This window comes from Dothidotthia symphoricarpi, assembly GCF_010015815.1.
Source record: "Dothidotthia symphoricarpi CBS 119687 unplaced genomic scaffold P153scaffold_18, whole genome shotgun sequence".
In the NCBI taxonomy this organism is placed as follows: Eukaryota; Fungi; Ascomycota; class Dothideomycetes; order Pleosporales; family Dothidotthiaceae; genus Dothidotthia; species Dothidotthia symphoricarpi.
Window position 1 is genome coordinate 171,142 of NW_022985025.1, and position 27,777 is coordinate 198,918.

Below are 27,777 nucleotides of genomic sequence, written 5' to 3' on the forward strand. Positions count from 1 at the left end.
AGTGAGAAGACCCACTTCACTAGCGACTACGGAGCGGACCAGCCCATGCCCGAGGAAGACACACCGTGCATCGCAGCCAAACGCTTGCCCTTGTAGTTGAGGCTTAGGATGCTGCACTTCTTGTCGGCCCACCAGTTCTCAAAAGTGTTGACGTCCTCGGCGGCGACATTGCCAGTGCGTTTTGCTTCGTACCACTCGGTGTCGACCTTGCGGCCCAAGTGACGGAGACGAGGAGTGGCCTCAGTGCGTAGGTGCGAGAGCTCGGTCGCATAGTAGGCCTCATGCGGGTCGAGTGGTGTGGAGAAGGAGCGGTCTCGAGAGCGACCTCGCATATCGGCAAAGGTTTCCTTGGGTGGACCCAGCGACATTGGCGAACAAGGTATTGCGGGGTGCCCCACTGAGAAGGACGACATGGCGGGCGATGTGGAACCAGACTGAGAGGCTGAAGAGCCACAGTAGAAGGGAGACGAAATGTCTGACTGGAGTGCACTGCTTGCGTTGCTGATGGTGCGGTATTTGGGTGGTGGAAGATCTTCGAACTGGACTAGGAGTTCATCCTCAGCAAGTTTGTGGTCAGGACGACCACTACCGGTATCCCCGGTGTGCTTTTCGAGACGCTCGAACCCTACAGTAAATCAGCCTCTATTTGTTTGTGTATGCGGTTATGATGGATAACGATGCCGCGTAACTGACTGCTACGTGGCACGAGTGTTGTGACAACTTACCAGTGAGAACAGCTGCGCCAGAGTGCTGCACGGCGGCCAAGGCCGACTGGAGCTCGGCCGGAAGCCGATCCCATAGCTCCTGGGGGAGGTACCAGGAGTGGAGGTGAGAAGGGTGATAGCTGAAAGCATCGCCGTCTTTGGGGCAGGGTGTGCGGGGCAGGTCAACGTGAGAGCCTGTTCTAGAAAGCGTAGAGGCGAAACTTTTGCGGCTTGAGTTGCGACGGGTGTGAGGGCGTGAGGAAGGTTGGTCGAAGTAGTTGGGGTTCGCAGGCTGGAGGGTATTGGTAGCCATGTCGGCGATGATCTATGTTTCCTATGTATGTGTCGTGGTTGTGGTGGTGGAAGGAGTGTTGGTGTACCACTTGTGCTTGGTGTCCGAGGGGGAGCCTGTTATTTGTAGGCTAGAGAGCGACGGAAACTACTCGACGGGAAGAGTGAATGTGCCGAGACGCCGTGGAGGGTGAGTATTGCTGTGAAGGTGGGATCGAAGGCCTAGCGTGGGAGTCGTGTGGAGAACAGCTGGCGGGGGTGGTAAGCTTTATGTGGGTGATGGGATTTTGGCGCTTTCCCATCTCATAGATCTGACGTAATTTCCTTCTAGACTGTAAAGCGAGACTGCTGTACCGGTTAGAGGATGATTTACCTACGTCGATTGCAGGAACCGCAATCCGTGCGCGGACAATGAAATCAAGGCAGGGGTGGAACAGCCCAACCACGTCCAGTTTATCGCCCGCAGCGATGCGACAACGTTGTGTCGATGCATGATCGCCTTGATAGGGGTAGTCTAGAAGCGCGCCAGTGCAGCAGCCAGTCCGCGTACTGGTTGTGCGAATTGGACGGCTTCGCGAAAAATAAAACAAGACTCACCATGTGATGTCACAGGGTCGTCCTCGCCGCACCAGTGGTGGCTGCCACTCGGAGCGAGCCGGAACCGATTGGGAAGGTTGGTTCGGGATGCCGAGAGTGGGTGGCGCGTACGTTTCCCAAGCTGGCTCTGTAAACCATCAGCGCGTAGCTCGCAACGGCTGAATTGCTCAAAGGTTGTGGTGCAAGACGCCTACACTGCACTCGTACCTGAAGAACTCTCTTCCCGTAGGACTGTTGGGCAGCTATGCGTTTGCGTTGCAGAAAATACCGCACAACGCGTGTAGATATTGAATAAATTTCCGAACCCGTCGATTAGGTAGAGGGCGCGACGAAAAGATGCGACACCTACCAGCGCGCCGCGTGCGATAGATTGTTTTCCACGGTCGTAGGTAGTTTAGGGCTCTACCATATTCTGCACAAAGTCGATTGTGGTTTGGTTGTCGTCAGCTCGCGTCCTTAGCTCGTGAAGCTTGATCAATGAGTCCGAGAAGGTTATCTATGCAAACAAGAAGACGACGAATGAATACGTGTTACATGTACAGTTATGATGAGTCGTAACGAGCACAGCCTGCCACGTTGGAGTGTTGAGCACTTTCTGACGCTGTTGGTCTAAGCCACTCTCCCATCAATTCTCTCCAATGGCCAGCCTGTCTCTCAGCAGCAACGCGCTCGTTCTGCAAATCGCGCATCCGCCAGTCCGGTGTATTGCCATGGTAGACCAAGCAGCACAAAGCGCTGATCCCATCGACTACTCCAGCCTGTTGCACATGTGGTCAGCGTTGAACAACCCCATATGGCCTTTGTCGCAAACCTTTGAATCAAGTGAATTCCTGACGCGGTCACAACCATGTCGCTCACTTCGCCTTTGTTTAGCTTGAAAGCAGCTTCCTCGAATTCTTTCTGCATGTCTCCTTGGCCGAAGAAGCCCCTACTGAGCGTTAGCTGCTGATCTTCGTGTCCATATGCTACCTCGTCATGAGCGCAAGCTACTACTACACTCACAGGTCGCCGCCCTTCCGCGCGCTGCTACAGTCCGACTCGGTCGTTGCCAGCTCCGAAAGTGACTTGGCGGGATAGTTCCCGTATCCTTCGACGCCCTCGTAGGCCTTGATCTGATTCTGGTATTCTCTGATGAGCTCTTCGGCCTCTTGCTTGTCGCGCGTGATTTTGGGTTCCCGCCAGCTAGCAGGGCGTCGGCTGTCCTTGTGCTTGACCAGGAGGTGGGCGCATCGAATCTTGCCTGCTGAGCTGCCGAAGCCGCCGGGCGCAACGCCCTTGGAGCTGTGGTTGGCGGCCATGTACTGCTTCAGCATCTCCGAGTCTGTCCCTGCAGGCGGTTCCCATCGCGAGTCTTTCGTAGTCGAGTGGAAGTAGTAGGGCAAGTTCTTCGAGTTGGAGTGGCGTATCTCCCACCCTTCGGGAAGACCTGTTTCGGTTGACTGCGTGGAGCGTGAGTTGCTAGCTAGCACGTGAGGCGGACAACGGAGCGTACCATGACTGCAGTGTGACTTGTCGTGGGTCTGGGTGATGTTGTACGATTGGCGTGAGCAAGGAGCAATCTGCGCAAAGCTGAACAAGGGTTGGATACAGAGAACTGAGGTTGCAGGGACGTCTGCACTGGTAGGCGGCGGTTGGCGATCCAATGCGGGGACAAGGGGACAAGGCGCCAATGCAGAGTCACCGTGACAACAACGCGAGCCGGATCCGCGTTGGATATCAAAATCCACACTCACACTTTCTCTCCGCCACCACGCTCTACAACCACACGTGTGCCGCGCTCCCGACCTGCAAAAGCACGACTGCAGCCTCTGATCTGACACGCGCCGCAAAGCCACACCAACATGTCGTCCCCAGCCGCGGAACACGACGGATCGAACAAGAAAGAGCCCATCCTCTTCCGCTTCTGCTCAGAATGGCAAATCTCTCCAAGACCCTGCACGCCACACCTACTGACTGCGCCCAGCTCTAACCTGCTGTTCCCCCGCGAAGACAAGGCGGAGAACAGGCTCATGTTCGCCTGCCGCACCTGCTCGTTCGTCGAAGAGGCCCCATCGTCCTGCGTCATGCGCCACGAGATCGCGTCCACGGTCGGAGCCACTGCTGGAGTCACGGCCGAGGTTGCGCAGGATCCTACGGTTGGTCTCTCCCACTCCGTTTCGCAAGCCTCGCTTTCTCCGAATGAGGATCTTCCCTGTTGCACCATGTGTGGGATGGATATTATGTGTGTGGAGTGCGGTGAAGACTGGGCTCCTGGGTTTGTCCTGGAAGCCGAGGACGAGGAACCACAGACAAATCATCAGGAGGAATACGAAGAATACGATGACGACGACATGGAGGATTTCTCGTCATGAGCACACGTGCATCTTGTTCTGTTGCTTGCCTGCTCCTTTCTGAGCCTGCTGGCTAACTGTACTTTTTGCTTGTAGTTGCCGCGCGTCCAGAAGCAGTGCATGAAGTGCGGCGAGAACGAGGCTGTCTTCTTCCAGTCTCAGCAGCGAACCGCCGACACGGGCATGGTGAGGTTTCCCTCGACACATTCACACAACATCTCTAACATGAGCAGAAACTGTACTACGTGTGCTGCGGATGCGGTGTCGTCTCGCAGCCAGGTGACAAAGACGTTGATGAATGAACGAACGAACGACAAGTGCACGACATGGCATAGAATAGGCGTTTGATCTCTTGATATTTACGGCACGGAGTCCTGGAAACGAGTCTTCTGATACCCGTGGGTACTGAAAATGGCATACATCTGTTTTACATCATCCCAGCGCTCCATAGACTCCTGAAAATGCACTTCTTCCCTCATATCATGTCTCTTCGCAAATGCGTGATGCTCCCCCTCATACATGCATGGGTGCAAGCGACAAGATCTTGGACCACTCCTTGTGCTTCAGTTCTGCTGCCACGACGCCGCTGACTCTCGATCCAATGGGCTCTCCAGCCTTGTTGATCAGCACACAGGCGTTGTCGTCGAACTTGACCACGCTGCCGTCTGGGCGCTGCCACTTCTTCGCTGTGCGCACGACGACGGCATGTCGCACGTCACCTCGTCGGACCTTGTTCGCTGCGCTGATGGAGACGCTGTTGCCTGTCTCGGGGCCGAAGTTTCGCTGCTTCTTGACGACAACTACTATGCGATCGCCTGTCCTCGTCAACTCTTTGTCCCCTCATCTCATCTCAGCCAAATCCCCCACATACCAACTTTGGCGGGCCGCTTTGATCGCAGGACGTTGACGCACTCCACTATGGCGGCGCCGGAGTTGTCGATGCAATTGACGAGGGTCTAAATGCGATGTATGAGTTGGTGTGCTGCTGTCGCTGTTTGCGGCCAAAGCCTCGATGCCGTTTCCGTACCTTGAGCTGAATCATCGTGTCCGCCTTTGTCCAACCGTGCAGAGAGTGGCACCTGTCTATGTAGTTGCACACTGTTTGCTGCAGATTGTCGCGATGCACACAAGTTTGCAGTGTCGTCGGAAGTTGGCCGGCAATCCCCGCCCCATATCCTAGCCTTCTCGCTTGCGCGTGCAACCTTCACTGCGCGTCAGTCTGGATCCCAGTCCGGTACATCGGACAAGGGTACTAGGCCTTGCTCCTCCGTTAATCGCACTGCGCCCTTGCGCTATTTCACCGTCTTTGTGTTTGCTGCCTCAAGCGCTGCCGCTCCTTGCTCTGCTGCTGCTATTGTCCCTCCTTCTCTCGTCTCGTGCACACGTTCCTTACATGTCCACGGCCGAAGTGGAACTTGCATGGTCGCTCTCTCCAAGCCTCATATACGTCACGCCAACCACCTCCTTTTACGACAGCGACGGCCGCTTGCCTTTGACGAACACGACCGACATCTCCCCGCGCGCCATTGCTAATCTTCCGTTGTTGCGACCGTTTGCGCAGTCATGGCGCCTGGAAGTAGCGAGAAAAGGGGCGGTCTGACGCTGGAGAAGCTGGCATCGTACGACGACGTTATCACGGACGCGCTGGTCGACAAGGTAGGCCACTCCTCACGTGCCCGCGACAACAGGGTCGCGAGTGTATCACGGGCAACATGGCTGAACGAGGCGCTTCTAGATCTACTACTGGACCGCGATCCGCAAGAACCGCGGTGGGCGCTTCTCCGCGTCTCGAGGGCTGCACGAAGAAGACATTGCCGACATCATTCGCAGGCACGTAATATGCGAGAAGGACCCCGTGGAGGCAGTGCAGGGACTCTTGCGCCTGCCCGGACTGCGCAAGTACATGGCCAGCCTGAAGGATGAGAAGGACCAGGAGCACTTCAAGCGACACCTCCGGAGATACGTCAACATCTACCTACCGGACTGCGCATTCGAAGTCACAACGACAAACCGCTATACGATTATCGACCACGAGGCGTCCATCACCGCGCGACGAGACATCAACCCGCGCGAGGAGATCAAGTACCTGACTGGAGTTCAGGTCGCTATGACGGAGGAGCAGGAGGCGGCGCTGGAACTGGCGCGCAAGGACTTCAGCCTCGTCATCTCGAGCAGGAAGAAGACGCGTTCGCTTTTCCTTGGACCCGCACGCTTCGCCAACCACGATTGCGACGCGAATGCCCGACTCTCCACCAAGGGCTACGATGGAATGCAGATTGTTGCCGTCAAACCTATCGCAGAAGGAGAAGAAATCACCGTGTCATATGGTGAGGATTACTTTGGCGAAAATAACGAAGAGTGTCTCTGTCACACATGCGAGGATCGACTACAGAATGGCTGGGCGCCAATGAGACGGATCGAGGATAGTGAGGACGAGGATGAGAATGGGAATGAGGAGGGAGAGGGCTCAGAGCAGGCGCAGGAGAAACTAGCAGGAGAGGCAGCTTCAGACGAAGAGGATGCTTCCACAAGAAAACGACGACACGACTCAACAGCATCACGCGACTCAACCCCAGCCTCGAAGCGCGCCAAAACCAGCACAAAGACTTCCCCAGCCAAGCGCCACGCCTCCGATCTTCTGCGCGAAGCAACACTCAAGAAGGCGCACAGCACATCCTCACTCAGACAAGAACTGCCCGTATCCAGCATCGAAGACCCCGCGACCGACCTCCCCACTTTCTCGCGCTCAATCCGCACCCAGCAGCGCGACGGCCTCCTGACAATGCACATGGACGAAACCTCGTCCTCGCGTGAATCAACCCCCCAGTCCTTCCTCGCAGCACGGTCGCCCCACTCCACACCCTCTACGGATGCAACCTCCATCGACGAAGACGTGTCCCCCACCATCAAAGTCGACCCGGAAGTCCTGCACGAAGTCCCCACCCTGGGCGTCGCTACCGTCAGCGACGAAACGACCACAATCACAGTAACAACAACAATATCAGCAGCAGAAACAAGCACTACCATCACAACCACCCCCTGGGACGACTCCCCCTCCTCCCCCCTCTCCTCCCTCTCCTCAGACCTCGACTCCACCCCTCCCACCCCTATAACCCACCTCCCGCCTCCCCCCCCACCCCCCCGCACAACCCGCTCCTCCTCGCGCTTCACCCACTCCCCCCCCAACGCGCCCATCCCCCTCGCCACCACGCACCTCGACGGCTACGAGCCCAACCCCCGCACCCCCGGCGACTACACCCGCAGCCCCTCGATCCTCAGCGCCAAATATTCAAAATGGGTCGAGTGCCAGACCTGCGACGCGGCGTTCGTCCAGCAGGATGGGTATCTTACTCGCAAGGAGTGTATGCGGTGCGAGAGGCATAGTAAACTTTATGGGTTTACGTGGCCGAAGACGGAGAGGTGGGGGAAGGGGGATAGGGAGGTTAGGGTGCTGGATCATAGGACTGTGCATCGGTTTGTTGGGCCGGGGGAGGGGAGGGGAGGGAGGGGGAGGAAGAGTGTGAGTGTGAGTGTGGAGGGGAGTGGGAAGAGGGGTGGGATGTAGGGTGGGAAGGTGTGTTTTTGTGGGTTTGAGAGTGGGAGGGGGTGTGTTTTTGTGTTGTGTATTTGCATAGCATGTAGCATTTTGGCATTTTGGCATTTGGCATGTAGCACGATGTGGATGTACGATAATATGATAGGCAGATAGCAGAAGTTATGGGAATGAAAGGCAAATAAGTTCGAGTCACATCACATCACATCATTGAACGGGAGAAACTTGCAGTCATCCCATGTGTATTATCCTATCTCCGCATCTGCATATGCTATTGCATCTCCATCCAGTCCAGTCCATGCCAAGTCCATCCCACATCCATACTCGCATGTCATCCGCAATGAATCATTAAGATCCCAATCCAATCCGATCCGATCCAAACAGTCAGTCATAATCAAATCGCTCGTAGAGAAAAACCACACAGCCCCAAGACAAAAAAACGCCAATGCCAAAAACGCTCAATCAGACGACCACCTCCCAAACAGAGAAAAGGGAATGTGAAGTAATGACAAACAAAAAATGAAAAAGAGAAGGGAATCAAGAGAAAGGAAACACCCCCAGATCTCGACAAACTTGATTAACACAACCCCCACCCCGAGAAAATCACGACGAGCGCGCAGCACCCCTCGCTCTCTTCCGGCGGAGCCAAGACCTCAATCCGAGTCGGTGCGAAAAAGACGGAAAATGCACCTGTTTCCAAGGGACACGATCCAAGTAAGTGAAATGTCCAAAAACGATAGATGAGCGACCGGTAATATCGATACTCTTGGTGATGAATAGGGACAAAGTGCTTAGAAGATCATAGATCGAACCTGCTCCCTGCGTCCCGACTGTGAATGCCCAGCACCATCCCGCTGCTTCGGTGCGGGAGCGTGTCGCGGGTCCTTGGCTGGCGGTACCGGCCCGTACGACGACTGAGGGCGCATCTGGGTCTTCACGGGGCTTGTCGAGCCTGGTCTGCCGGTTCCTACAACATCGTGTGACTGTGTGCGTTGGTGGTGTGGTTTGAAAGGGATCGCCTGTCCCGGGAGAGGTATTGATGACGGGGTTGAAGCAGCTTGCGAACGCGCAGCCTTCTCTCGGCGCTCCTTGTCGAGGACCATGTTGGTCCAGGCTTTCCCGGAAGCGATGTCCTTGCCGACAGTCTCGGAGAGGACCTTCATCCAGCCTTCTTTCTGCTCGCAGTTGTCGGCGTAGAAGTCGATGACTTCGCCATTGGCAAAGCGAATACGGAAGCCCTCCTCGACGAACATGTAGCCCTCCTCGTCCTCAGCGAATGCAGACTTGCGTCGGCCGCCAGTCTTGGTCGATGATGGTTGCTTGAGGGCGCTCTTGTCATCGAAAAGCTTGGTAGCCTTGGCCAAGTTGATCGTCGCACGCGGCTGGCGAGTAGTCTCGTGAAAGGCTGTGAGTTTTGTGCCATTCAGTCGGAAATAGCGACGACGCCAGAATGGGCAGTCACCACCCTGTTGACTGAGGTGACCCTCCCAAGTTTTGTCCTTGACTTCCTCTGCCTCTCGAAGCTCACGGATGCAAGCGTTCATGCTCTTGGGCATATCATCGTCACTCGCGTTCTTTGGCTTTGGAACGTACAGCAGCTGGAGAGTGAGTTTGCCGATGCGGTAGGGTGGGCGTCGAACAACCCCACCACGCTTGCTCTTGACACTGCTCGCACCTGAGTCGTCAACAGCCCACTCGTTGAAGCAAGGAATGTCAACTGTGTAGGGACGGCCGTAAGCTTGGTTCTCGTGGTTGTTGAGGCAAACGTAAGCACGCGCAAACGAGCCGTCCGGACCAACGAGGTCATGCAGAAGGTCCCAAGCAGTGGCCTGGTGGTTGCGCTTGGCAGCCGCCTGGGCTTCTTGCTGCTGTTGAAGTGCGGCACGGTCGGCTTCTTCCTGTGCTCGTCGCTCTTGCTCCTTTCGCTTCTTGGGGGAAGACAGAAGATTGCGGAAGGTCGAGTGAGACTTCTTGTGGTTGACAACAGGGTTGATGACAGCAGCGGTGATCTGCCGTTGAACCGGAGGCTCGAGCTTGGTCTGGAGTGTAAGCTGGAATTCAAGGTCGTCGAGGACAACGAGCTCAAACTCCTGGCCAATGGCAGCGGAGTGACCTAGCTCCAGCCAGGACGTTGTCACGCAGTGCAGTCCGTTGTCGAGAGTCAGTTGGAAGGGCGTACGCTCGTCTGTAACTAGTTTTAGCAAGAAATCGATTGCAAGTAGCGAGACACTTACTCTTCGGCAAAGGCAAATCGAGATCCTTCACACCGACAACCTTGACAAACACTCTCCCACGCTCCTCACCCTCCTCGAGCTCTTCATCACCTTGTTCAGCAACAGCCGCAAGTCCACTAGTCACAGCAGACTCCTGGCCCGGAAGAGGAGGAACTGTTTCAGTAGGTGGGGCACGCCGACTTCCAGATGCTGTTCGCAGACTCTTGCGACGAGACTTGCCGTTCCAAGGCTCGGTCGTCCACGCAGGCTTGCGCTCAGCGCTCGACTTGCGGGAGGTAGGCTTGTTGACCTTTTCTGTGGCAGGCTTCGCGTCCGCGGAAGGCTTCTCATCACTGAATTGGCGGCTGCTGGCAACGACGACTTTGGTGTTTTGACGCATCAGGTAGCCCTTCTGTTCGTTGACATGGTTGTTAGTGGGACTGTTCGTATGCAGATAGTCTTCACCTGACACATAACTCGCAGCAGCATCGTGCTGTGCAGTTGTGGGGGTGGGGAAACGGGCGAAGGGGGGTAAAGGAAAAAGGTTGTGTACCTTCTGAGCCTCGATAATGTTATCGAACTCCTTGTCAAGTCCGAAACTAAGGTCATTGGAATCTTCGCCAAGGTTCAGATCGAGCATGCGCTTCTCGTGGGTTGCGAGGCTGATTTCAGAGTCGTCGTCGTCTTCAACATGGCTAACCTCAAGGGAAAGAGATTGACGGTTAGGACTGCGCGCAGGGACAGGTGGAGGGTAAGTTCCGCTAACTTGTCGGCGTGTGGCTGCCATGTCAATCTCGTCTGGGATCAGCGACGGACGGGTCTTCAGCCGACCACCAGCACCTCGGATGGTAGCTTCACGCTCAGGGACCTCGGGGGAGGACTCGTAGTCTGGCGGTGAGACGACGACGTTGTGTCGGATGACAGAGTCTGGTGTGCTGGGCGCCTCTGTGTCATTATCATCCTCCTCGTCAATATCTTCATCGTTACCTTCTGGTGTAACAGGACGCCTCAGGAAATCGTGCATTGCCTCCATCTTGGGAGCGGTATCGAGAGGGCTCAATATGGGTGTGAAAGATTCTTTCTGGGGATCAAGATCAAGGTTCACTTCCTTGTCCTCAAAAGCAGCAAAGAACTCGCCTTGTTGCACTTCCTCGACAGGCGCAGACGGAGAACAGTTGACAGCTGTAGGCGTTGACGGCCCCGAAGTGTCAACAGTGCCGTTCTCGGTTGGGTGCTCCTCAGGTTGGGTGGAGTACATGCTGGCGTCGTCATCCTCTTCTGGCTCGTCTGGGACGGGATGCCGGATGACAGATGATTCACGCTCGTAGTCGTTCATCTCAGGAGGTTCGAGTTCTGAGACCTCGGACTCATCTTCAACTTCCTCGGCTTTAGCATCAGGGTATGTGCGGATGACACTTCCGTCCTCGTCATCGGCGGCAGCGAACTGGGGAGGAGCAAGCTCATCGAAGTTGGATGAACATTCGCGCGATGGGATGGGAACATCAGGATCCAGATCAGCCAAGTCGCCGTAGCTACGTTCAGGACTGAACTCAACATCGTAGCCATAGCTATCTCCTTCGTCATCTTCGAATGTGCGGCTCTTAACCCTTCGCAGGATAGACTCGCGGGAGATGCGCGGGACGTGGGGCTGATCTTCGTCCGCTAGCTCCGACTCGGTTACGTCTTCGATTTCGTCGACATGGACTTGAACACCCACCTCCTCTTCGGGTTTCTGGTCATGAGTTTCCTGAGTCGGTGTTTCTGTGTTGCGGTTGCCATCGAAATTTAGTAATCGCAGTCTGTCCTCGAGCGACATAGATGTGTCGCGCATGTTGAGCAGATCGGACTTTGAGATGCCAGCAGCCTGAGGAGGCAGGGGCAGCGATCTCCGCGCGTCGCTTGCACGTTCTGCAGCAGCTGACAGACCGGTGCTAGAATCACGTCGTCGACGATCATCCAGGGCCAGCATGCCAGGAAGAGGTGGAAGTGGCCGGGACTCGCCCTCCGACGCGACGGAGCCGTGGCGTGCACCGTTTATTGGCCCGTTGGGACCAGCATTTGGCATCGGGCTCTCGTCGCGACCATCAAAGACATCGTCGTATGTGTCGGTGAGCGACGTATTTGCTGCATCTGGGCTCATGTGACGCCAGTCCTCAGGAAGCACAACGGGTGTCTTCTCAGTATCCTCCAGCGAAGCGTCGAAGCTGTCGTCCTGGTCGAAGCTCATCTCCTCATCCTCATCCGACTCGTAGCTCCCCTCACGCGAACCAGACGCTGCAGAAGGGTCGGGTGTGACCATCTCGAACTCTGTGATTTGGGGCGGCGCCGTGTCGAACGTCACACTTTTGGCGTGTCGGCGCAGTGGAGGGCGGGCAGCCTTGTGCTGGGAGTCTTCGTCATCGGAGTAGACGCTGGAATCCGGGTTGAACTGTGGGGAGTTGAAGCGACCGTTGCTGACGAGCGAGGATTTTGTGGGAGAGGCGCGGCCCTCGGAGTCTCGTGTTGGTGATGATGCAAACGACGACTGTGTGGGGAGCTTTGCTGGGGATGTCTTGGATGGGCTCAGGATGGGAATCTTGGTGGAGCTGTCTGCGCGACGGTGGCCGACGGGCGAAGCGTTTTGTTGGCGTAGTCCAGCCAGGCCGTTGCCTGCGTAGGCGTTGCCCTGTATGGCGGCATTCAAGGGCCGTCCAGCAGCCAGTGGTCGGTCAAGCGAGAGAATGGAAGAGGGGTCATACTCGTTCTGCTGCTCACGGGCGAACATGCTGCTGTTCTTGACACGTGACTGCTTCTTCAGGTTCTCGATCGAGTTGCGCTTGGGGGACAGCAGCGAGGGTGGGTCGACGCCCTCGTTCTCATTATCAGACTCGAAGCGCGACTTGGGCGATGTGGTCTGCTCCCTCCAGAACAGGCGTGGGCCGGCGGGGTTGTTGAAGGGCGACGACGAGGCAGCGAATGGGGAGCTCTCCTTGGCCAGATACACCCTCTGGGCCACGTTAGCTGGCTGCACGGGACTGGTGTGGTGGTTGGGCTGGTGAGTGCAAACCTTTGTTGTCTGGTCAAAGCTCGGAGAGTTGCGCCTGGGGCTCATGGCTCCAATCTCAGACAGCGGGCGGCCACTTCCTTTTGTCGGCGTCTTGTTGATGCGCAGCGGTGACACCTGCAGGCACAATGGTCAGCACGTGGGTTGTCAGTATTTGATCGTCGATGGGCCTTACTGCTTCGTTGCGTGACATGTTACGGTGCTAGCGCCGGGCGTTGGTGGGCAAGACAGCAGCCAGGAATGCGTGGAAGAATGGGCCGGCGGTGAGGGTGCGCGCTGCAAGGGAAGCCGTCAGGAGGGCTGATGGAATATGGAAAGCCCTTGAAGTGAAAGTCGGCCGAGCGCACGCGCAATGGTGAGAAGAAAAGCGGAGGAGAGGAGAAGATATGCACGCTGGCTTTGGGCGGGTGGACAGTTGCGTGTGTTGATAAGCGGTACGGGATCGATTGCGGCAAGGATAAGAGTGTTGACGTGGCAACGGCATCGGCGGCGCGAGTCAGGACACGGCTGCGAGCCCTGCGCGATGCGGTGGCGCTAGAATTTCGCGAACCCGGTCAGTGCGGCTTTTCTCCATGGTAGACGAGCGTGTCGGGACATTGATTCTATTGAGACGCTTTCCTTTTGCGACCAGCCACGTCCCGTCGTCATGTTGCGCCAGGCCGTCCGTGTGTGTCCGTTCTGCGAAGTCCGCGCCCTGCTCGGGCCCCCCCAGTACCACCAGACGAGACTGTACACGCAGGCCCAGCGCGAGCGAGGCATCCAGCGCGGCCCTTCACAAGCCCGCCCTCGTACAGGCCCAGCGCCGCCCAGAGGCCGCGATGGCTCCAGACCCGCGCGCATGGTCCTCTCAGAGACGGTCGATCGCCCGCCGCCGCCCTCGACAGCAGACGGAAAGCCCGCACGCAGGAAGCAGGATGCCTTTGCCCACCTCAACCGCACGCGGGCACCGCCCATCCTCGAGAGAACACGGGACCAGCGGGCACGAAGCAACGACAGGCCAACGGGGCGCGACGACGGCAAGCGCAGGACCAGGTCCGAGCCGTTCCACGCCCTCAAGATGCAGAGCACCCTACACGAAGTGCCGTACGGGTCGCGCCAGGCCATCAAGCACAAGATTGAGCAATACGACGCCTTCACCAAGATGCCCCTCTTAGACACCGTCCAGGCCGCCGTCAAAGACGCCCTGCCCGCCCTCGAGTACCGCAACCCCACGCCCGCCCAGTCCGTCGCCATCCCCGCCCTGCTGGGCCTGCAGGCCAAACGACGCACCAGGACACCATCGAAGAAGTCTGGCCACGAGTCGTTCCTGCTCGCCGCTGAGACTGGCTCCGGCAAGACGCTCGCCTACCTGCTCCCCACGCTCGATGCCATCAAACGCGACGAACTGCAGGAGAAAGAGGAGGCCGAGGAGCAGGCAGCACGCGACGTCGAGGAAGCAGCCACCCAGGCCAAGGACAAGCGCGACGACATCTTCGCCGTGCCCGACCCCGAGCTCAACAAGGCCGTCGACCCAGCGCGCCCCCGCGCCATCATCCTCGTCCCCTCGGCCGAACTCGTCGCCCAGGTCGGCGCAGTCGCAAAGTCGCTATCCCACACCATCAAGTTCCGCGCCGCGCCCATCTCCGCCAAAATGTCCGCCACCACGATCCGCAACGGGCTCTTCAACATCAACGGCGTCGACGTCGTAATCAGCACCCCACCCCTCCTCGCCAGCATCGCAGAAAGCAACCCCAACATCCTCGCCCGCGTCACCCACCTCATCTGCGACGAAGCAGACTCCCTCTTCGACCGCTCCTTCAAGCCCAGCACAACAGAGGTCCTCGACCGCGCCACCCCGTCCCTCAAACAGCTCATCCTCTGCTCCGCCACCATCCCAAAATACCTCGACAAGTACCTCGCCGACAGATTCCCCGACATGCACCGCCTCGTCACGCCAAACCTACACGCCATCCCGCGCCGCGTCCAGCTCGGCGTCGTAGACGTAAACAAGGACCCTTACCACGGCAACAAGGACCTCGCCTGCGCAGACACAATCTGGAAAATCGGCAAAGCAGCAGCCGACTACGATCCCGCAGACGGCAAGGAATCAGTCCCCACAAAACGCATCTTGGTGTTCGTCAACGAGCGCGAAGACACAGAGAAAGTCGCCGCTTACCTCGTCAAAAAGGGCGTCGACGCAATGGCCTTCCACCGCGACACAGACCCCTCCCGCCAGGCAAAAACACTAGCCACCTTCACCGGGTCGGGACCTACATCTTCCCCGGAGCATCAGCAGCCCGCTAAGTCTGAGCTAGGCGGGAATCGCACGCTCCCCAATACTAAGGTCATTGTTACGACAGACCTCGGATCAAGGGGTATCGACACCGTCGCCGTGCGCCACGTCATTCTCTACGACGTCCCGCACACAACAATCGATTTTATCCACCGTTTGGGCCGCACGGGGCGCATGGGGCGGAGAGGGAGAGGCATTGTGTTGCTTGGGCCTGGGGATCGCGCGGATATTGTTAGGGAGGTGAGGGAGGCGATGTATAGGGGGGAGGCGCTGATTTGAGACGTTTTATGGCTTGATATGACTTATGGGAATGTTGTGTGTATGAGTATGTATGAGTAGATCTGTGGCTGTATAAACCCATGGCATGACGTTCTAGCAAGGTAGTGTGGCGTCGGAAAAAAATAGCGTGAACGCGAGTGTTTACTCGCTTACCCTTGTCCCTTCCCTCAACCAACTTCACCTCAGCTCCATCTTCAGCTCCGGCTTGTTTACACTACACACCATATACTATACACTACCCTGCACCACGTACCACGAATCCTGTTTCACCCCAAACTTCCCAGTAACCACCCCAGTTCTCACGCTACGGCCTTGTTTCATGTCCATAGCCATGTCAACAAACAAGTCTTACCTTGTATGTTGTGTAATGTTTGGGTAATGTGACGGGGGTGCCTGGTTAGTGTTGATGTGAGCTATTTATATATGTGCTCCGTGCGGTGGGGTTGGTTGCTTGGGTGGATGGATGGATGGATGGATGTGGATGTGGATGTGGATGTGGATATGGGTAACGGGTGGATGAGGGAGGGAAGGAGGGGATCCACAGACACCGGTTGATGGAGCGGAGGATGGAGGATTGAGGATGCAGACGGAGGTTGGGTAGGTAAATATTACCATGGGATTTGGGATTTGGGCATCAGTATTCGAATGCGTAATGAGCCATGGCGGTGAGTTTGCTGGTTTGTTATGTTGTTGTGGTGTGATTTGTTGTGTTGTTGAAGAAAGAGTGGGGAAGTGTTGTTGTGTGTTGTTTTGGAAACGGTGGAGATGGCGGATGGAGATATGGGGAATTAAGTGGGGACTTGAAGTGCGACGTAACACGGCATTGGAGATGGGATGACAACGAATTGACCGCTGGATGTTGAACGAGTGATATGAGGACATAGGAATGTATGGATACAGATGTACATAAGGATGTAGGGTATGGATATATGTGGGTGGATATGTGGGGTATAAATTGTGAAAGTAGTCAAAATGTGAATAGGGTTGGAAATAAACATCTACGCAACGGTGAACAGGGTGTTTGATAGTACTCCGCCAATTTATCAGATCGGCGACGTGTGAAGCAGTAAGTATGGAGATGCTGCTGGGCTTTGTTGCGCGTTTTGTGTGTTGCTACGTCGTCTGCATTATGTCGTTTGCGGATAGGACGAGATGGTAAGTCCTCGTTTGATAAGTTGATGGTTTCACTATATGTACGAGGATGTAGAAAGTCTTTCACTGAATGTATTGTGATATAATGGAATTGATGTTTGTGGTATGCTAGCTTTGGTGGTCGATATTCCGGGGATGGTGGTCTGGAAAAGCCGGGAGGAAGCTGAGCAGAAATGTTGGCCGTTATTCGTGGGCGCCGTATGATTTCAACAGCCTGACTATTAAAACCTTTCGTCGTCTTTTTGCGAATACTAGCGGCGTTTCTCCTGTAACATCCCTCCAATTGACATCAACCTTGTTAGTCTCTAGTAGCGTCTCAACTGTACTCTCACTTCCTCCCAACACTGCCCACCATAGCGGCGTCATTCCATCCCTGTCCTCTAGATTAACGTCAACCCTGTCTGTGTCTAACAGTAGCTTTACTACTGCCTTGTGCCCTCTGTGTGCTGCCCATGATAGCGGTGTTCGTCTATCTTTATCCTTCAGATCAACGTCAACCCTGTTCGTGTCCAGCAACAGCTTTACTGCTGCTTCGTGCCCTCCGTGTGCTGCCCACAATAGCGGCGTCCGTCCATCCTTATCCTTCAGATCAACGTCAACTCTGTTTGTGTCTAGAAATAGCTTTACTACTGCCTCGTACCCTCCATATGCTGCCAAAAATAGCGGTGTCCATCCTTTCTCATCCTTCAGATCAACGTTAACCCTGTTTGTGTCTAGAAATAGCTTTGCTACCGCCTTTCGCCCTGCATATGCTGCCCACGATAGCGGTGTGCGTCCTCTCTCATCCGTCAGATCAACGTCAATCCTGTTTGTATCTAGCAGTAGCTTTACTACTGCCTTGTGCCCTCCATATGCTGCCAACGATAGCGGTGATCGTTTCTGAGGGTTGTCTTTGGAGTTGACGTCAACATTACCTGTTCTAATCACTAAAGCAAGTATTGTCCCGTTTCCATGTTCTGCAAGATATGAGACCATGTCCGTTTTTCTCGGGAACTTGAAATCGCGCCCGACTATTCCACTTGTGCTTTCGCAACACTGTTCGTATATCTCATGAGGGCAAGTCTCTGTAGGCTGGTTCCTGAAGAGAGCTTCTATGAGGGCTCGGACAGCGTCATTGCTCCCGGTCGCCATGGCTGCGAAAAGGGGAGGTCCATAGCGCTCTTTTTTAACTTCGAAGCACAGATGGGCGGATGGGTGGATTCTGATAAGATTTGGCGTATTGTGCTCGGCTAACACATATAACAGACTCGCATATTTCGTGTGCCTGCGCACTTCATGCTTTTCAAACAAATTATCAAGACTGATCCAACGAGTCAGTGGAAAATCCATCATGAAGGCCTTCTGAGAAATTTCCCTTCCTTCTGCCATATCAGCATGGTATAGCACATTTTGTACAGCATACTCCATGAAAGGGAATGCATCAGTAGCTGATGCGCGGAATTCTGCAACTTCTTGCGGTGAACCTTTTGGGAGGTGCTCTGGAATCTTCAGAGCAGTAAAGATGTCCATATCCATGTAGGCAAGGCAACATTGCTTCAACCGCTGGTGACTTTGGCCTGGAAGGTTACTTCCAAGATCAGACCAGATATTTCCCAGGCTGTCTTCTTTCAGCAGAAAGTCTCTGACCGACTCGTGAATGAATTGAACCTTCTGAAGTTTGGAAGTCGTGATTTCGGTGAGACCTTTGGAGGACTCCAGTATGAATCGTCTGATTACATCCGTTGTAATCTTATCAGAGTCCGACATTGTTAACGCGTCGGGCTCGGCTCCAGAGAGAATGGCAAAGTACAGCTGCTCTGGGCTCAATGGCTGCTTCGCAAAAAGTACCCACTGAATACACAGAGCTAGTTCGTCTTTATTGTGCGAGTCGCGCGTCAAAATGTCGCGAAACAGCTCGTGGAGGTCCCTAGGAATTTCCTGCAATCTCCGTCGAAGTGCATGTATCCGACCGCCATCGTGCTCTTTGTTCAGGATGCCCACGACAAGAACGACCCACATGAAGATCCCTGATGCCTTTTCTTGGAGATCGATTCGAATTTGCTGGGCAAGCTTGCTCTTCCCAATCTTCAACTCGCTCTCCAAGTAGTTAGTTATGTCCTGGCTGTGGCCATCTTGCCCTTCCAGAATCAGATCTAGCCCCCTCTCAATTGTGATATGTGGGTAATGTCTACTTGAGAAGCAGACTTGAAAGTGGATGTTGTTTGACACAGCGAGCTCGCCGACGTTTTTGAAGAATTGTACCATATCCCGGATCTGCTCTTCATCGCATTCGTCTAGGGCGTCGATGAAACAGACTACGGAGGAATTTCCCAGACTTCGTACAGCTTGTTCTAACAGCATCTTGAGTGATTCGACACTCCATTTGTAATCTGTGCTGATGCTCAAAATCGAGAGACTGAGGGAGTCGAAGACACTCTGGAACGCTGGAAGTCGTTCAAGAAGCTGCAGGAGCAGTGATCGATATGTTCCAATGGTGGACTTCTCCATATCTTCGCCCCGCGCATTGAAGAAGAACGAGACCACAGTTGTGTCTTTCATTGTCTTCCGTGCCTGGGCAAGTGCAAATTTCATCAAAGTGGATTTTCCAGTCCCAGGTTTTCCTTTGATCCACAAGAAGCCATGGTGCTCGCATAGCTTGGTCGGGTTAAGCCAGTCGAGGTACTCCGGTTTGTGCAATAGCCATCTACAGGTCTTGACGTGTGCGTTCTTGATGCTCATCTGACGTGCATCAATCTGATCGAATCGCAGCGACTCCAACAGTGTCCGCTTCTGCTCTTCATTCAATGACAAGACCTTGTTGCCCGAAGACTCTCTGATCTCTTTCCGAAGCCGCCTGAACGCATACTCTTTCCCTTCACTGTAATTTGGGAGCATATAGACACCAAATATACCCAACAGTGAGTACGCTTTGTCTTCCTCGCGTGTGGTCTGGCGGTTGTTCGCCCATTTGAATCGCTCTTCAACACTGAACTCATCTAAAGGAGCTCCTCGAAGGACTGGGATAGCAATGTCTGTAATCTCGTGGATCTGTCGTTCGAGAGATACTTTGTCACCAAGTTGCTGGCCTTCTTTAGAAAAGAACTTGACGGTACGTGGGGCAAGAAGCTCTTGGAGAGTCCAGCCACGTGTAAACCATCTGCTGTCCCGGAAAGCTGGCTGCCAAGTAAAGCAGAACGTTTCGTAGTCCGCTTTTCGCTTTGTCGTTGAAACATCCGACAGGTAGGCGTAGCATTCTTTCGCATTCTGATACCAGCGGAACATGGAGTTGATCGCTTCTGATAATTCTTGGCTGCTAGATTTGTCGATGCAGCAGGTATCACTCCAGAAATACTGCAAACCGTCGCGAGAAGCTTGCTCGCCACAGAACATCAGCTTGCGGTAGCCTGCCCTGCTCTTGCCTGCATCACCTATTCCTTCTGTCAAATCTTTGAAGGTGACTTCCTCTCCATCTGGCCCCCAGGTGTGCGAGAGAATCGCATAAGGCGGGATGTCGTTGTTGTTGAAGGGGCCGACGAGGCTGAATTCCCCATTTTTCTCGATCCGCAGTAAACGCATGGAAAAAGGTCTATTCGACAGTTCAAGCAAAGAAAATAGGAAAGATGTGAAGAATAAATGTACGAGTCCAGCGGTGAAGGAACTCTACTGTTGGTGGTTGTGTAGGTGATGGAGAGAAGTTCGGCTGGACGATTCGAAGTTGACGCCTGGTGAAAGCGGCTGGGGCTGAGCCTTGTGGCTTAGGCACGGCACAGCACATGCATGCATGGCAACAATACGTACAATCTTGCTACACTTCTGCTACAACACAAAATCTCACATGGAGAGCAAGATATACAAGGAACGATAAATCTAGTTGTACTACGTTCACGGCAGCAGTCGCATTCTACAACTAACGCCTAGATCGAATTGCGTAATGAACTACCGTGTAAACTTGTTCAATCCGTAGATGCCTAGAAAGGGGTTGCAGCGAAGCGAGTCGACCTGCAAGTGGTGGAATAATCACAGCCACTCAGCCACCCTGAATACCCAATCGCCAGAGGACTCGCTTCGTTACAACCTTGTCTAGCTATCCACGGATTGAACAAGTTTACACGGTATGGGGCTGTACGCTAGCGTCGCACTAGCGAAATCATAGCGTACCCCGATCTCTTGTGGTTTATGAACTCACGATTAGTCAATTTCAATACCTATTCCATCCCTCAACCCAAACTTCCTTCCCAAGATAGCTGGCTCTCTACAACAGCTCTGTTGTGTTTTGTAGTAGTGGGAATATCCAGGCATGCTTATGCAGGTCGGAGATACTTCCTGTCCTCTTCCAACGTTTTGTCAACTGCATCGATTCCCTGACATTTGCACTCGGGTCTTCTTGATCAAGATTCAGTATAAAATCGCGGGTGTTAGTTTCATGTTGAAGTTTATAGATAAGCGGGTAGGTATCTTTGCTCTACGCATCACAGCATCTTTTCCATTACACATACCTTCAAGAGTTGGACACACTAGCCTGCCATTAAGGAGGTACCGGCGCATGGTTTTGCATGGTGTCTATTCGTGGTGGAGGCTCATCCCAAAAGGGTAATACTTCATGTGGTATGACTGCAACAATAACAGTACATCCTGGTCGTTTAGAAGATTGGAGTAGACCCTTACGATACCAAAGTCGTTGCAATTGCTTTTGCCGTACAGAGTTGAAAGGGTACGAGTAGTTCGCCCGCTGCAACGTCTCCACCCACGCTCACAGAACAATCGTTATCAGACTCTTTCTGCTCAATACCAGGTGAATTTGGCTTTTCCAACCGCTGGCTGTGCGTACATCTCTCTCCATACAGTGAAATGTATATAATATTCAAAACACATTGATACTAAGATATCCGTGGGGGACAAGTGAATAGTGTGTTCTCCACATAGGGTTTACATGAGGTCAGCGCTCGGTGCAACGAGTACCACGGTTGCTCCGATATTGGACAGGATTCTAGTGATGTAAAGGTTGTGGCGCATTTCGGAACTTCGTCTTCAGCCGTATTCCCAAAGAAACACGAAGGAGCTCATGTCTTAATTACGCCGATATTGTGCACCGATCATCAAGACCGGTAGAAAAAACAACTAGCTTATTCGTATATAGTTTGGTGGTCTGTTCGTTTCGTTGAATTCGGAGATTGTGACGACCGGGCTGGTGCGTTCGGAGCTCGAGTAATAGGTGCAAGACCTCGTAATGATTTGAAAGGGATCTCCAGGCAATTTTGAGCTGAGACTGAATCTGATAGACGGAACTCTTTGGTACTAGTTCGTGCAGTTTTAGTTGTTTTGCTGTTAGCATGATATTAGGTGCATCTTTGGAGACTTCTTGCCCTGTTTTGGCAGGAGGTTTTCCATGGCCAATCAAACATGAGGGGTGTCCTCATTTACTGTGGTACCCCCCGAAATATAAGCCATTTGCCTCATGTGGGTACTTTTCAAAACGCCCACGGATTGTTCAAGATGTCTGTGAAATAGCACTTCTAACGAATGGGAGACTAGCACCTAAAGTGGGTAATGGCTTATACTTCGGGGGGTACCACAGTAGTTTGACGCACTCGAATTCTCCTATATTACAAGGCTGTGATAGGATATGTCTGAAGTAGCCTCGATTGAATACTTTGGCATCCTTCTATCATTCCTCTTCCTAGACAAGATGGTGAGAAACGAGGGTGTTGCGGTATCTATCATTGTTGTTGAATTTGGAGGACTAAAAGCCGTGAGATAATTACTACCGCATAGACTGGTCAAAAGCCATACGACTACGCTCGATTAGACACGCGCTTCTTTCGGCCAATTAGAAGCAACGGAAACTCCTTTCGATTGGTGATTAGGACTTAGCAACGTTAGTAAGCCCGCGGCGCCACACAAACCAGTTCATGCGGTATCCTACAACGTACGGAGTATTTACAAGGTGGATCTGGGAGGGGGTGGCTGGACGCTGCACTTCTTATTTGTTACATGCAGTGATGTAAGCAGGTTGATTTGAGAGCAGAAAATCTTGGCTGTGGCGGCTCCGGGATACACCTTGAATATACACCCTCCGTACGTTGTAAAGCATCAACATCGTATGAGGATTCAAGATCGCGACATGTACGTTGTGTGTCGAATTCCGCGTCATCCAATGTCATCGCCGTCACTCCCGCGGACGTCGTTCGTTCTCATCTCCCGACCTCGTCTTCCTGCCCCACGTCGACTTCCCGCCCCACCACACCACGACTATGTTCCGTAAAAGCCCACCGCTCCGCGCCTTTCAACTCCCCATCCGACCCCCTCCAACGAACGTTCGACCCCTCGCTCACCATGTCCAAGCCCGCGCCTACCAAAAGATCCCCTTCGGCCGCCGTCCGCAGTACTCGCGCTTCCAGGCAGCATCCAACATCTTCCACCGCTGGGCGGCGCGGCCAACCTTCTATCGAGATGTCGGTCTGATCAGCGTCGGGACAGGCGGTTTCTACCTCTACAACGTGGAAACGGTGCCCGTCTCCGGACGTCGCCGCTTCAACATCATCACGCCAGGCATGGAGGAAAGCATGGGCGTCGCGACGGTCGACGAAGTCAAGCAGCAATACGCCGGCCAGTTCCTCTCCGACCACGACCCGCGGGTACTGCAGGTGAAGAAGGTGTTGGAGAGATTGCTGCCGTATGCAGAGGGCACAGGACTGAAGGATCTGAACTGGGAGGTGCATGTCATCGACAGCCCTGAGCAGAACGCGTTCGTAGCGCCAGGCGGGAAGGTCTTCGTATTCACTGGTATCCTCCCGCTCTGCGGCAACGAAGACGGGATAGCAGCAGTCCTTGGCCACGAAATCGCGCACGTCGTCGCCCATCACAGCGCGTATGTCCCCATCCCACCCTACATCTACCCACCCACCACTAACCCCCCACTCAGCGAACGCATGTCCACCGCGCCCATAATCATGCTCCTCGCCCTCTCCCTCTCCCTCTTCGACATCTCCTTCTACTCCTCAAAAATGCTGCTCGACCTCTTCCTCAGCATGCCCGCGTCCCGCAAGCACGAAGCAGAAGCAGACTACATCGGCCTGATGATGATGGCGGAGGGCTGCTACCGGCCCGAAGCCGCCATGGAGTTCTGGACCAGGATGGAGAAGCTGGGACAACAGGGCCCGCCGCAGATCCTGAGCACGCACCCTAGTAATCATAACCGCGAGGAGAAGATTCGCGAGTGGTTGCCCAAGGCGCATGAGAAGGCTGAGGCGTCCGAGTGTCATGCTACGAGTCAGTATGGTATGTTGTCTTGTTTCTTTTATGCGTGAGATTGATTGGGCTAATGGTGTGTAGTGGATCAGTTTGGGTCGGCGTTTAACAGCTTGGGTCGCTGGTGAAGAGATGCTTGTGTCGAAACAAAATGTATACTAAGACGGGAATTATTGTTGCATGCTTTCGTAGTTCTCCTACGTGGTTGGACGGAGCGTAGTGTAGCATGGAGTATGTGTAAATGACTGTATATGAATTGATTCACGTTGGACCCACAACACTCAGCAGACTCACTCTTGGCGCGAGCACAACATCCCTTCACCCTTTCCACATAGAAATCAGAGTATCGTAGTCAGAATTTCTGTCATCACGTCGACCCATTCTTCACTACTCAAGCAGAAAGTCAATGATTAACCGAACAAGACCCATGATGCAAACAAATACTGCTCGCCTCATACGCACAACAAGCTCACCACGACTTCAACACAGCATCACACCACATCAACCTAGGAACACATACAGAGTCGAGTCAGGTTCTCCACTAGGTAACGCATCTCTAGGGACAATACAAGGAATCCGAGGGATGAGAATCAATGTCCCGGCATGCCATGCTCATGCACCAAAACGCCTCAAGTCGTGTCCATATCTCGTTATTCATGCCATCGTATAGACTGCGCCGATTTGTATCGTGCCATACGGCTGATACCAGTTCGACACACTCCAGACTAGACCTGGGTGTCTACAACACCTACGCCAACACAGCGGAGTAGCAGTATGCCGCAACAGCGACACCTACGACCAGAACAGAAACACTAAGGTACAAAGTCAGCGTCGTCTCTTCGAGCGAGTCAACAGGAAAAGAAGAGGATAGTAAAGTCCGTGCATCATGGAGATACGCGCTCCATCGGGCTTCAATGAGAAAAGAGTGAAGAAGATAGCGGACTGCTCACCTAGCAGGGCGGAACACAACGCGTAACAAATTCTGTAGGAAGCTCTTATGAGGCCGATCGAGTCGCTGAAGCGCGTCAGGCGAGACTATACGAGCGACCTTGTCTTTGATGCTGTTCTTGGTATCCTCGGAAGGGGCTGATGGGGTTGTAGTTACATTCGCAGAATCCTTCTCTAGTTCACGGCGCTGGCGAGGTTCCGACTCGGAGGTCTCTTTGTCGGTCGATGTGGATCCGACTTTCGGCGTGAGCGGTGCGATCAATGAATTCAAAACTTTGGCGGGAGTGGCCGCTGAATCGACCAACTTAGCCAAAGGAGTTGGTAGGTCCTTAGCTCCGTCGTTCTTGCCCAAACTACTAGCCTCACTAGACTCGGCTGTATGAGTGTTTGGCTCATCAGCCTCAACTTCTTCGACTAACTCCAGACGTCGATTGTCCTCTGACACAGGCGTAGCATTTGGGTCCCGTGCAAAACCAAAGAACGAGTTTGGAACCCGAGTATGACGACCACCCATCATCACTGGTGAGCCGAAGTCTCCCGCAGCCTCATACTCGTCGTCGTCACCTTCTTCTAGAACAGATGGTAGTGATGCATACGAATTGATCTGCCTAAGATCAACCGAAGAGCACGCCTGAGACATGACAGACATCTGCGGGGAATGCTGCTCGTCGACGACTTGGTCTTCTGGGAGGTGATGACCAATGGTTGCCACTCGTTCGAGGATCTGCTCGCGGCTAGTAGGGAAGGGCTCAAGCGAAGCGTCGTGCAGGTTGTCGTCCTCTTCATCAGACTTGGGCAGCTTGTGCGGAAGGGAGCTACTGTCAGTTCCTGTTCTAAAGATAGAAGAGCGTCCGCCTCCACCAAAAAGCCCCCTGGCGTTAGAGGTTTCGTACCCAAATGATGGCTGTGCGTTGGGGAGGAACAAACCATCATCCATAGACCGCTCAGAACCGGAGATGCTAGCAGCTCTCATATCGCGCTCATGGGGTAAGAGGGGAACGCCATTTTCCTCCTCATGACTATCGTCGAACCGCGTGTAAGGCTGTGGCTCCAAATCCTCTTCGCTGTACTCGGTGACGATATCGCTACCCTTAGATTGCGGAAACCCGGTTTCATGCGATAGAAGTGGGGATTTGGCAAGCTCATCCCCATCATCGCTGTGTATTGCGCTATCATTTTTAAAGCCAGTCTCGTGCGAGAGAAGAGGTCCATTGCTAAACTCATCGGTGCCGTCCTCCATCTCGTGGGAGAGTAGTGGAACACGGTCGAACTCGCTAGCCCTATTACCAAGCCCTGTCTCATGGGGAAGCAGAGGCGCATGGCTGAATTCATTATCTTCTTGCGACTCGTCAGCTTCAGAGGGCGTGTGGACAATACCACTAGAGCTCGTTTGGTCCGTGGACGATTGAACAGACTCTTCGTCGGGGGTCTCCATCGACGGAGATTCTGGTAGTTGCTCGCCTGTTTGATAGGTTTCGTGTTCAAATAAGGGAGCAGATTCCTCTTCCTTTGTGCTAGGCTCCACATGATCTTCTGGGGTGATCACGAGCTTATCAGGCGATGCATCCGCAGCTCTCATTTCGTGTGCTACCTTCTGAGCCGTCGTGGCGTCATCGCCGAAATCGTCTCCATATGTAGGCTCATTGTCTGTTTTCTCAACAACGAGCAGAGGTACCTCCGGCAGCTCCGGCGGGTCCGCATCGACTGGAGAGCTTGCCTTGGTCTCTTCAAAGTCGGGTTCGGCGTCGGCGGCGCGTTTATCAGCATCGACGGGTAACTTTTGTGGCTCTGCATCGCCAACATCTGGTTGCTCTTGATCCGCGGCTTTCTCTACCACAACGAATGGAACCGGGGAGCTCGGTAGCTGGGACAATGCGCTGGCGTCCGTCGTGCTGTCCTTGCGGATATTAGGTGGGGGACCCTTGGCATGGATCACGTTGTTGCGGTTGCCTTGTTCGTCCGTGGCTGCAGTATGTCAGTATCTGTGTCAGATAACCTCATGCATTGACCTACCAGTCTCTTTTGACTCGTCCAGAACCCAATAGCCCTCTCCAATGCGGATCTTGTATTGGTAGCTGCCCTCGCCGACATCATTGAAATGCCGAGTAAAGACGAGGTCGCCAGAAGGCATCTTCTCATCATCCACGGTCAATTCAAGTGTCTCCCATGGCGGATTGCTGAGGGGCGTGACAACATATACCGGTGGTTGCACGCCCGGCTGCGAGAAGCTGATGGTTGCTTTGGCGGTCATGGTGACATTAGCGGCCTTAATCGAGGACGAGGGGAAGCCCGATAGAGGAGGTATCCGAGGATCTTGGGAGGTTGGATCGCTCGCGTGCCGTATCAGTTGTGGGAGTGTATCTCGAGGATAAGCGTTTGTCTTGCGAGGAATATCGTCAGTAGTTGAGGATGTTTGTTTATTACCCGACCACAAGGCTCGGATACGTTGTCGGTGGGATAGTTTTGGAGTGGTCATGAGGAACGAGAAGGGAACGAGAAGGATATCACATAGAATGGATGGTGGTGCTTTTGAGAGAACTTACCAGTTTGAAAGGGGTGCCAGCTGCAAAAGAAACTATCGGGCGTGCTGAGGAGGTCCTTTCCCTACGAGAAAATCTACTATCGTCTCACCCTGGATGGGAAAGAAGGAAGTGTTGAAGTGTTGAGAGGGGCCAGGGAAGGAAGGCGGGCTCAGCCTGTTGTTGAGTGCGACTTCCCAGGTTCCCACTTCCGCGCAGAGATACGAACGACGAAAATGGCGGACGCTCGCAGAACCATGGCCCACTGGAATAAGTGTGTCTTTAGAGTCCTGTCAACCCCGATCGACGTCGTGCAGCTCCACCTCCGCACTCTCTCTGCAGGGTCGTGCGCCCCTCCGCTTTCACATGCTTGTCGTAAGTTGTTGAACTTCAAGGTGACGTGACAGCAGCGGTGTGTGGGCCCAGGCGCTATGGGCGTCTGCTGGTATGGTGCGGTCCCGCGGATGATCTCCAAATCACTAACGTGGAAAACACTCAAACTCGACTTCATCTCTGTCCAAGATGTCAAAATCCGTGTATGCGTAGTGATAGTATCGATGTAGTGCAGGGGCGTAGGACAGTTGCCGTTGTACCACCACCACGTGCCTTGCGAACGATCAGTTTTGGCTAGTCTTTGATGAACTTTTTG

General features: G+C 54.0%; 11 protein-coding genes across 11 annotated transcripts; 4 read left to right on the top strand and 7 right to left on the bottom strand.

Annotated features, from left to right (window-relative positions):
- Nucleotides 1-26: 26 nt before the first annotated feature.
- Nucleotides 27-1,017, bottom strand: P153DRAFT_298491 (uncharacterized protein; the record flags this gene model as incomplete). The annotated part of the gene is made up of 2 exons (XM_033664214.1): nucleotides 27-625; nucleotides 690-1,017. 2 exons carry the CDS (start codon nucleotides 1,015-1,017, stop codon nucleotides 27-29), a joined length of 927 nt encoding a protein of 308 aa, XP_033520416.1.
- A 1,386-nt stretch (nucleotides 1,018-2,403) lies between these two features.
- Nucleotides 2,404-3,173, bottom strand: P153DRAFT_369401 (peptidyl-prolyl cis-trans isomerase ssp1; the record flags this gene model as incomplete). The annotated part of the gene is made up of 3 exons (XM_033668762.1): nucleotides 3,085-3,173; nucleotides 2,595-3,031; nucleotides 2,404-2,520 (listed from the first exon to the last, which is right to left on the bottom strand). Coding segments are annotated over exons 1-3 (557 nt in total), but the record flags the coding sequence as incomplete, so codon positions are not given.
- Nucleotides 3,174-3,587: 414 nt separating this feature from the next.
- Nucleotides 3,588-4,404, top strand: P153DRAFT_369402 (uncharacterized protein). Its single transcript, XM_033668763.1, has 2 exons — nucleotides 3,588-4,108; nucleotides 4,156-4,404. The coding sequence occupies exon 1, from the start codon at nucleotides 3,602-3,604 to the stop codon at nucleotides 3,941-3,943; it is 342 nt and encodes a 113-aa protein (XP_033520418.1). The 5' UTR covers nucleotides 3,588-3,601; the 3' UTR covers nucleotides 3,944-4,108; nucleotides 4,156-4,404.
- On the bottom strand, nucleotides 4,255-4,966 carry P153DRAFT_322963 (ribosomal protein L14; the record flags this gene model as incomplete). The annotated part of the gene is made up of 3 exons (XM_033665192.1): nucleotides 4,255-4,737; nucleotides 4,794-4,878; nucleotides 4,950-4,966. Coding segments are annotated over 3 exons (404 nt in total), but the record flags the coding sequence as incomplete, so codon positions are not given.
- A 202-nt stretch (nucleotides 4,967-5,168) lies between these two features.
- On the top strand, nucleotides 5,169-7,689 carry P153DRAFT_433836 (uncharacterized protein; the record flags this gene model as incomplete). The annotated part of the gene is made up of 3 exons (XM_033673045.1): nucleotides 5,169-5,578; nucleotides 5,658-7,448; nucleotides 7,624-7,689. Exons 1-3 carry the CDS (start codon nucleotides 5,486-5,488, stop codon nucleotides 7,687-7,689), a joined length of 1,950 nt encoding a protein of 649 aa, XP_033520420.1. The 5' UTR covers nucleotides 5,169-5,485.
- A 577-nt stretch (nucleotides 7,690-8,266) lies between these two features.
- On the bottom strand, nucleotides 8,267-12,924 carry P153DRAFT_359702 (DUF1709-domain-containing protein; the record flags this gene model as incomplete). The annotated part of the gene is made up of 3 exons (XM_033666880.1): nucleotides 8,267-9,660; nucleotides 9,710-12,848; nucleotides 12,907-12,924. 3 exons carry the CDS (start codon nucleotides 12,922-12,924, stop codon nucleotides 8,267-8,269), a joined length of 4,551 nt encoding a protein of 1,516 aa, XP_033520421.1.
- Nucleotides 12,925-12,940: 16 nt separating this feature from the next.
- P153DRAFT_369405 (ATP-dependent RNA helicase-like protein mrh4) lies at nucleotides 12,941-15,760 on the top strand. The gene has a single exon (XM_033668764.1). The coding sequence runs from the start codon at nucleotides 13,378-13,380 to the stop codon at nucleotides 15,280-15,282; it is 1,905 nt and encodes a 634-aa protein (XP_033520422.1). The 5' UTR covers nucleotides 12,941-13,377; the 3' UTR covers nucleotides 15,283-15,760.
- On the bottom strand, nucleotides 15,377-16,256 carry P153DRAFT_83760 (uncharacterized protein). Its single transcript, XM_033673439.1, has one exon. The coding sequence runs from the start codon at nucleotides 16,162-16,164 to the stop codon at nucleotides 15,700-15,702; it is 465 nt and encodes a 154-aa protein (XP_033520423.1). The 5' UTR covers nucleotides 16,165-16,256; the 3' UTR covers nucleotides 15,377-15,699.
- Nucleotides 16,257-16,498: 242 nt separating this feature from the next.
- P153DRAFT_425248 (uncharacterized protein) lies at nucleotides 16,499-20,188 on the bottom strand (the record flags this gene model as incomplete). Its single annotated transcript, XM_033672532.1, has 5 exons — nucleotides 16,499-16,814; nucleotides 16,847-17,249; nucleotides 17,349-18,687; nucleotides 18,730-19,832; nucleotides 20,053-20,188. The coding sequence occupies 5 exons, from the start codon at nucleotides 20,186-20,188 to the stop codon at nucleotides 16,763-16,765; spliced, it is 3,033 nt and encodes a 1,010-aa protein (XP_033520424.1). The 3' UTR covers nucleotides 16,499-16,762.
- Nucleotides 20,189-22,383: 2,195 nt separating this feature from the next.
- Nucleotides 22,384-23,691, top strand: P153DRAFT_433840 (uncharacterized protein; the record flags this gene model as incomplete). Its single annotated transcript, XM_033673046.1, has 2 exons — nucleotides 22,384-23,281; nucleotides 23,336-23,691. Coding segments are annotated over exons 1-2 (972 nt in total), but the record flags the coding sequence as incomplete, so codon positions are not given.
- Nucleotides 23,692-24,607: 916 nt separating this feature from the next.
- P153DRAFT_298733 (uncharacterized protein) lies at nucleotides 24,608-26,860 on the bottom strand (the record flags this gene model as incomplete). The annotated part of the gene is made up of 2 exons (XM_033664229.1): nucleotides 24,608-26,574; nucleotides 26,623-26,860. The coding sequence occupies 2 exons, from the start codon at nucleotides 26,858-26,860 to the stop codon at nucleotides 24,608-24,610; spliced, it is 2,205 nt and encodes a 734-aa protein (XP_033520426.1).
- Between the last annotated feature and the right edge of the window lie 917 nt (nucleotides 26,861-27,777).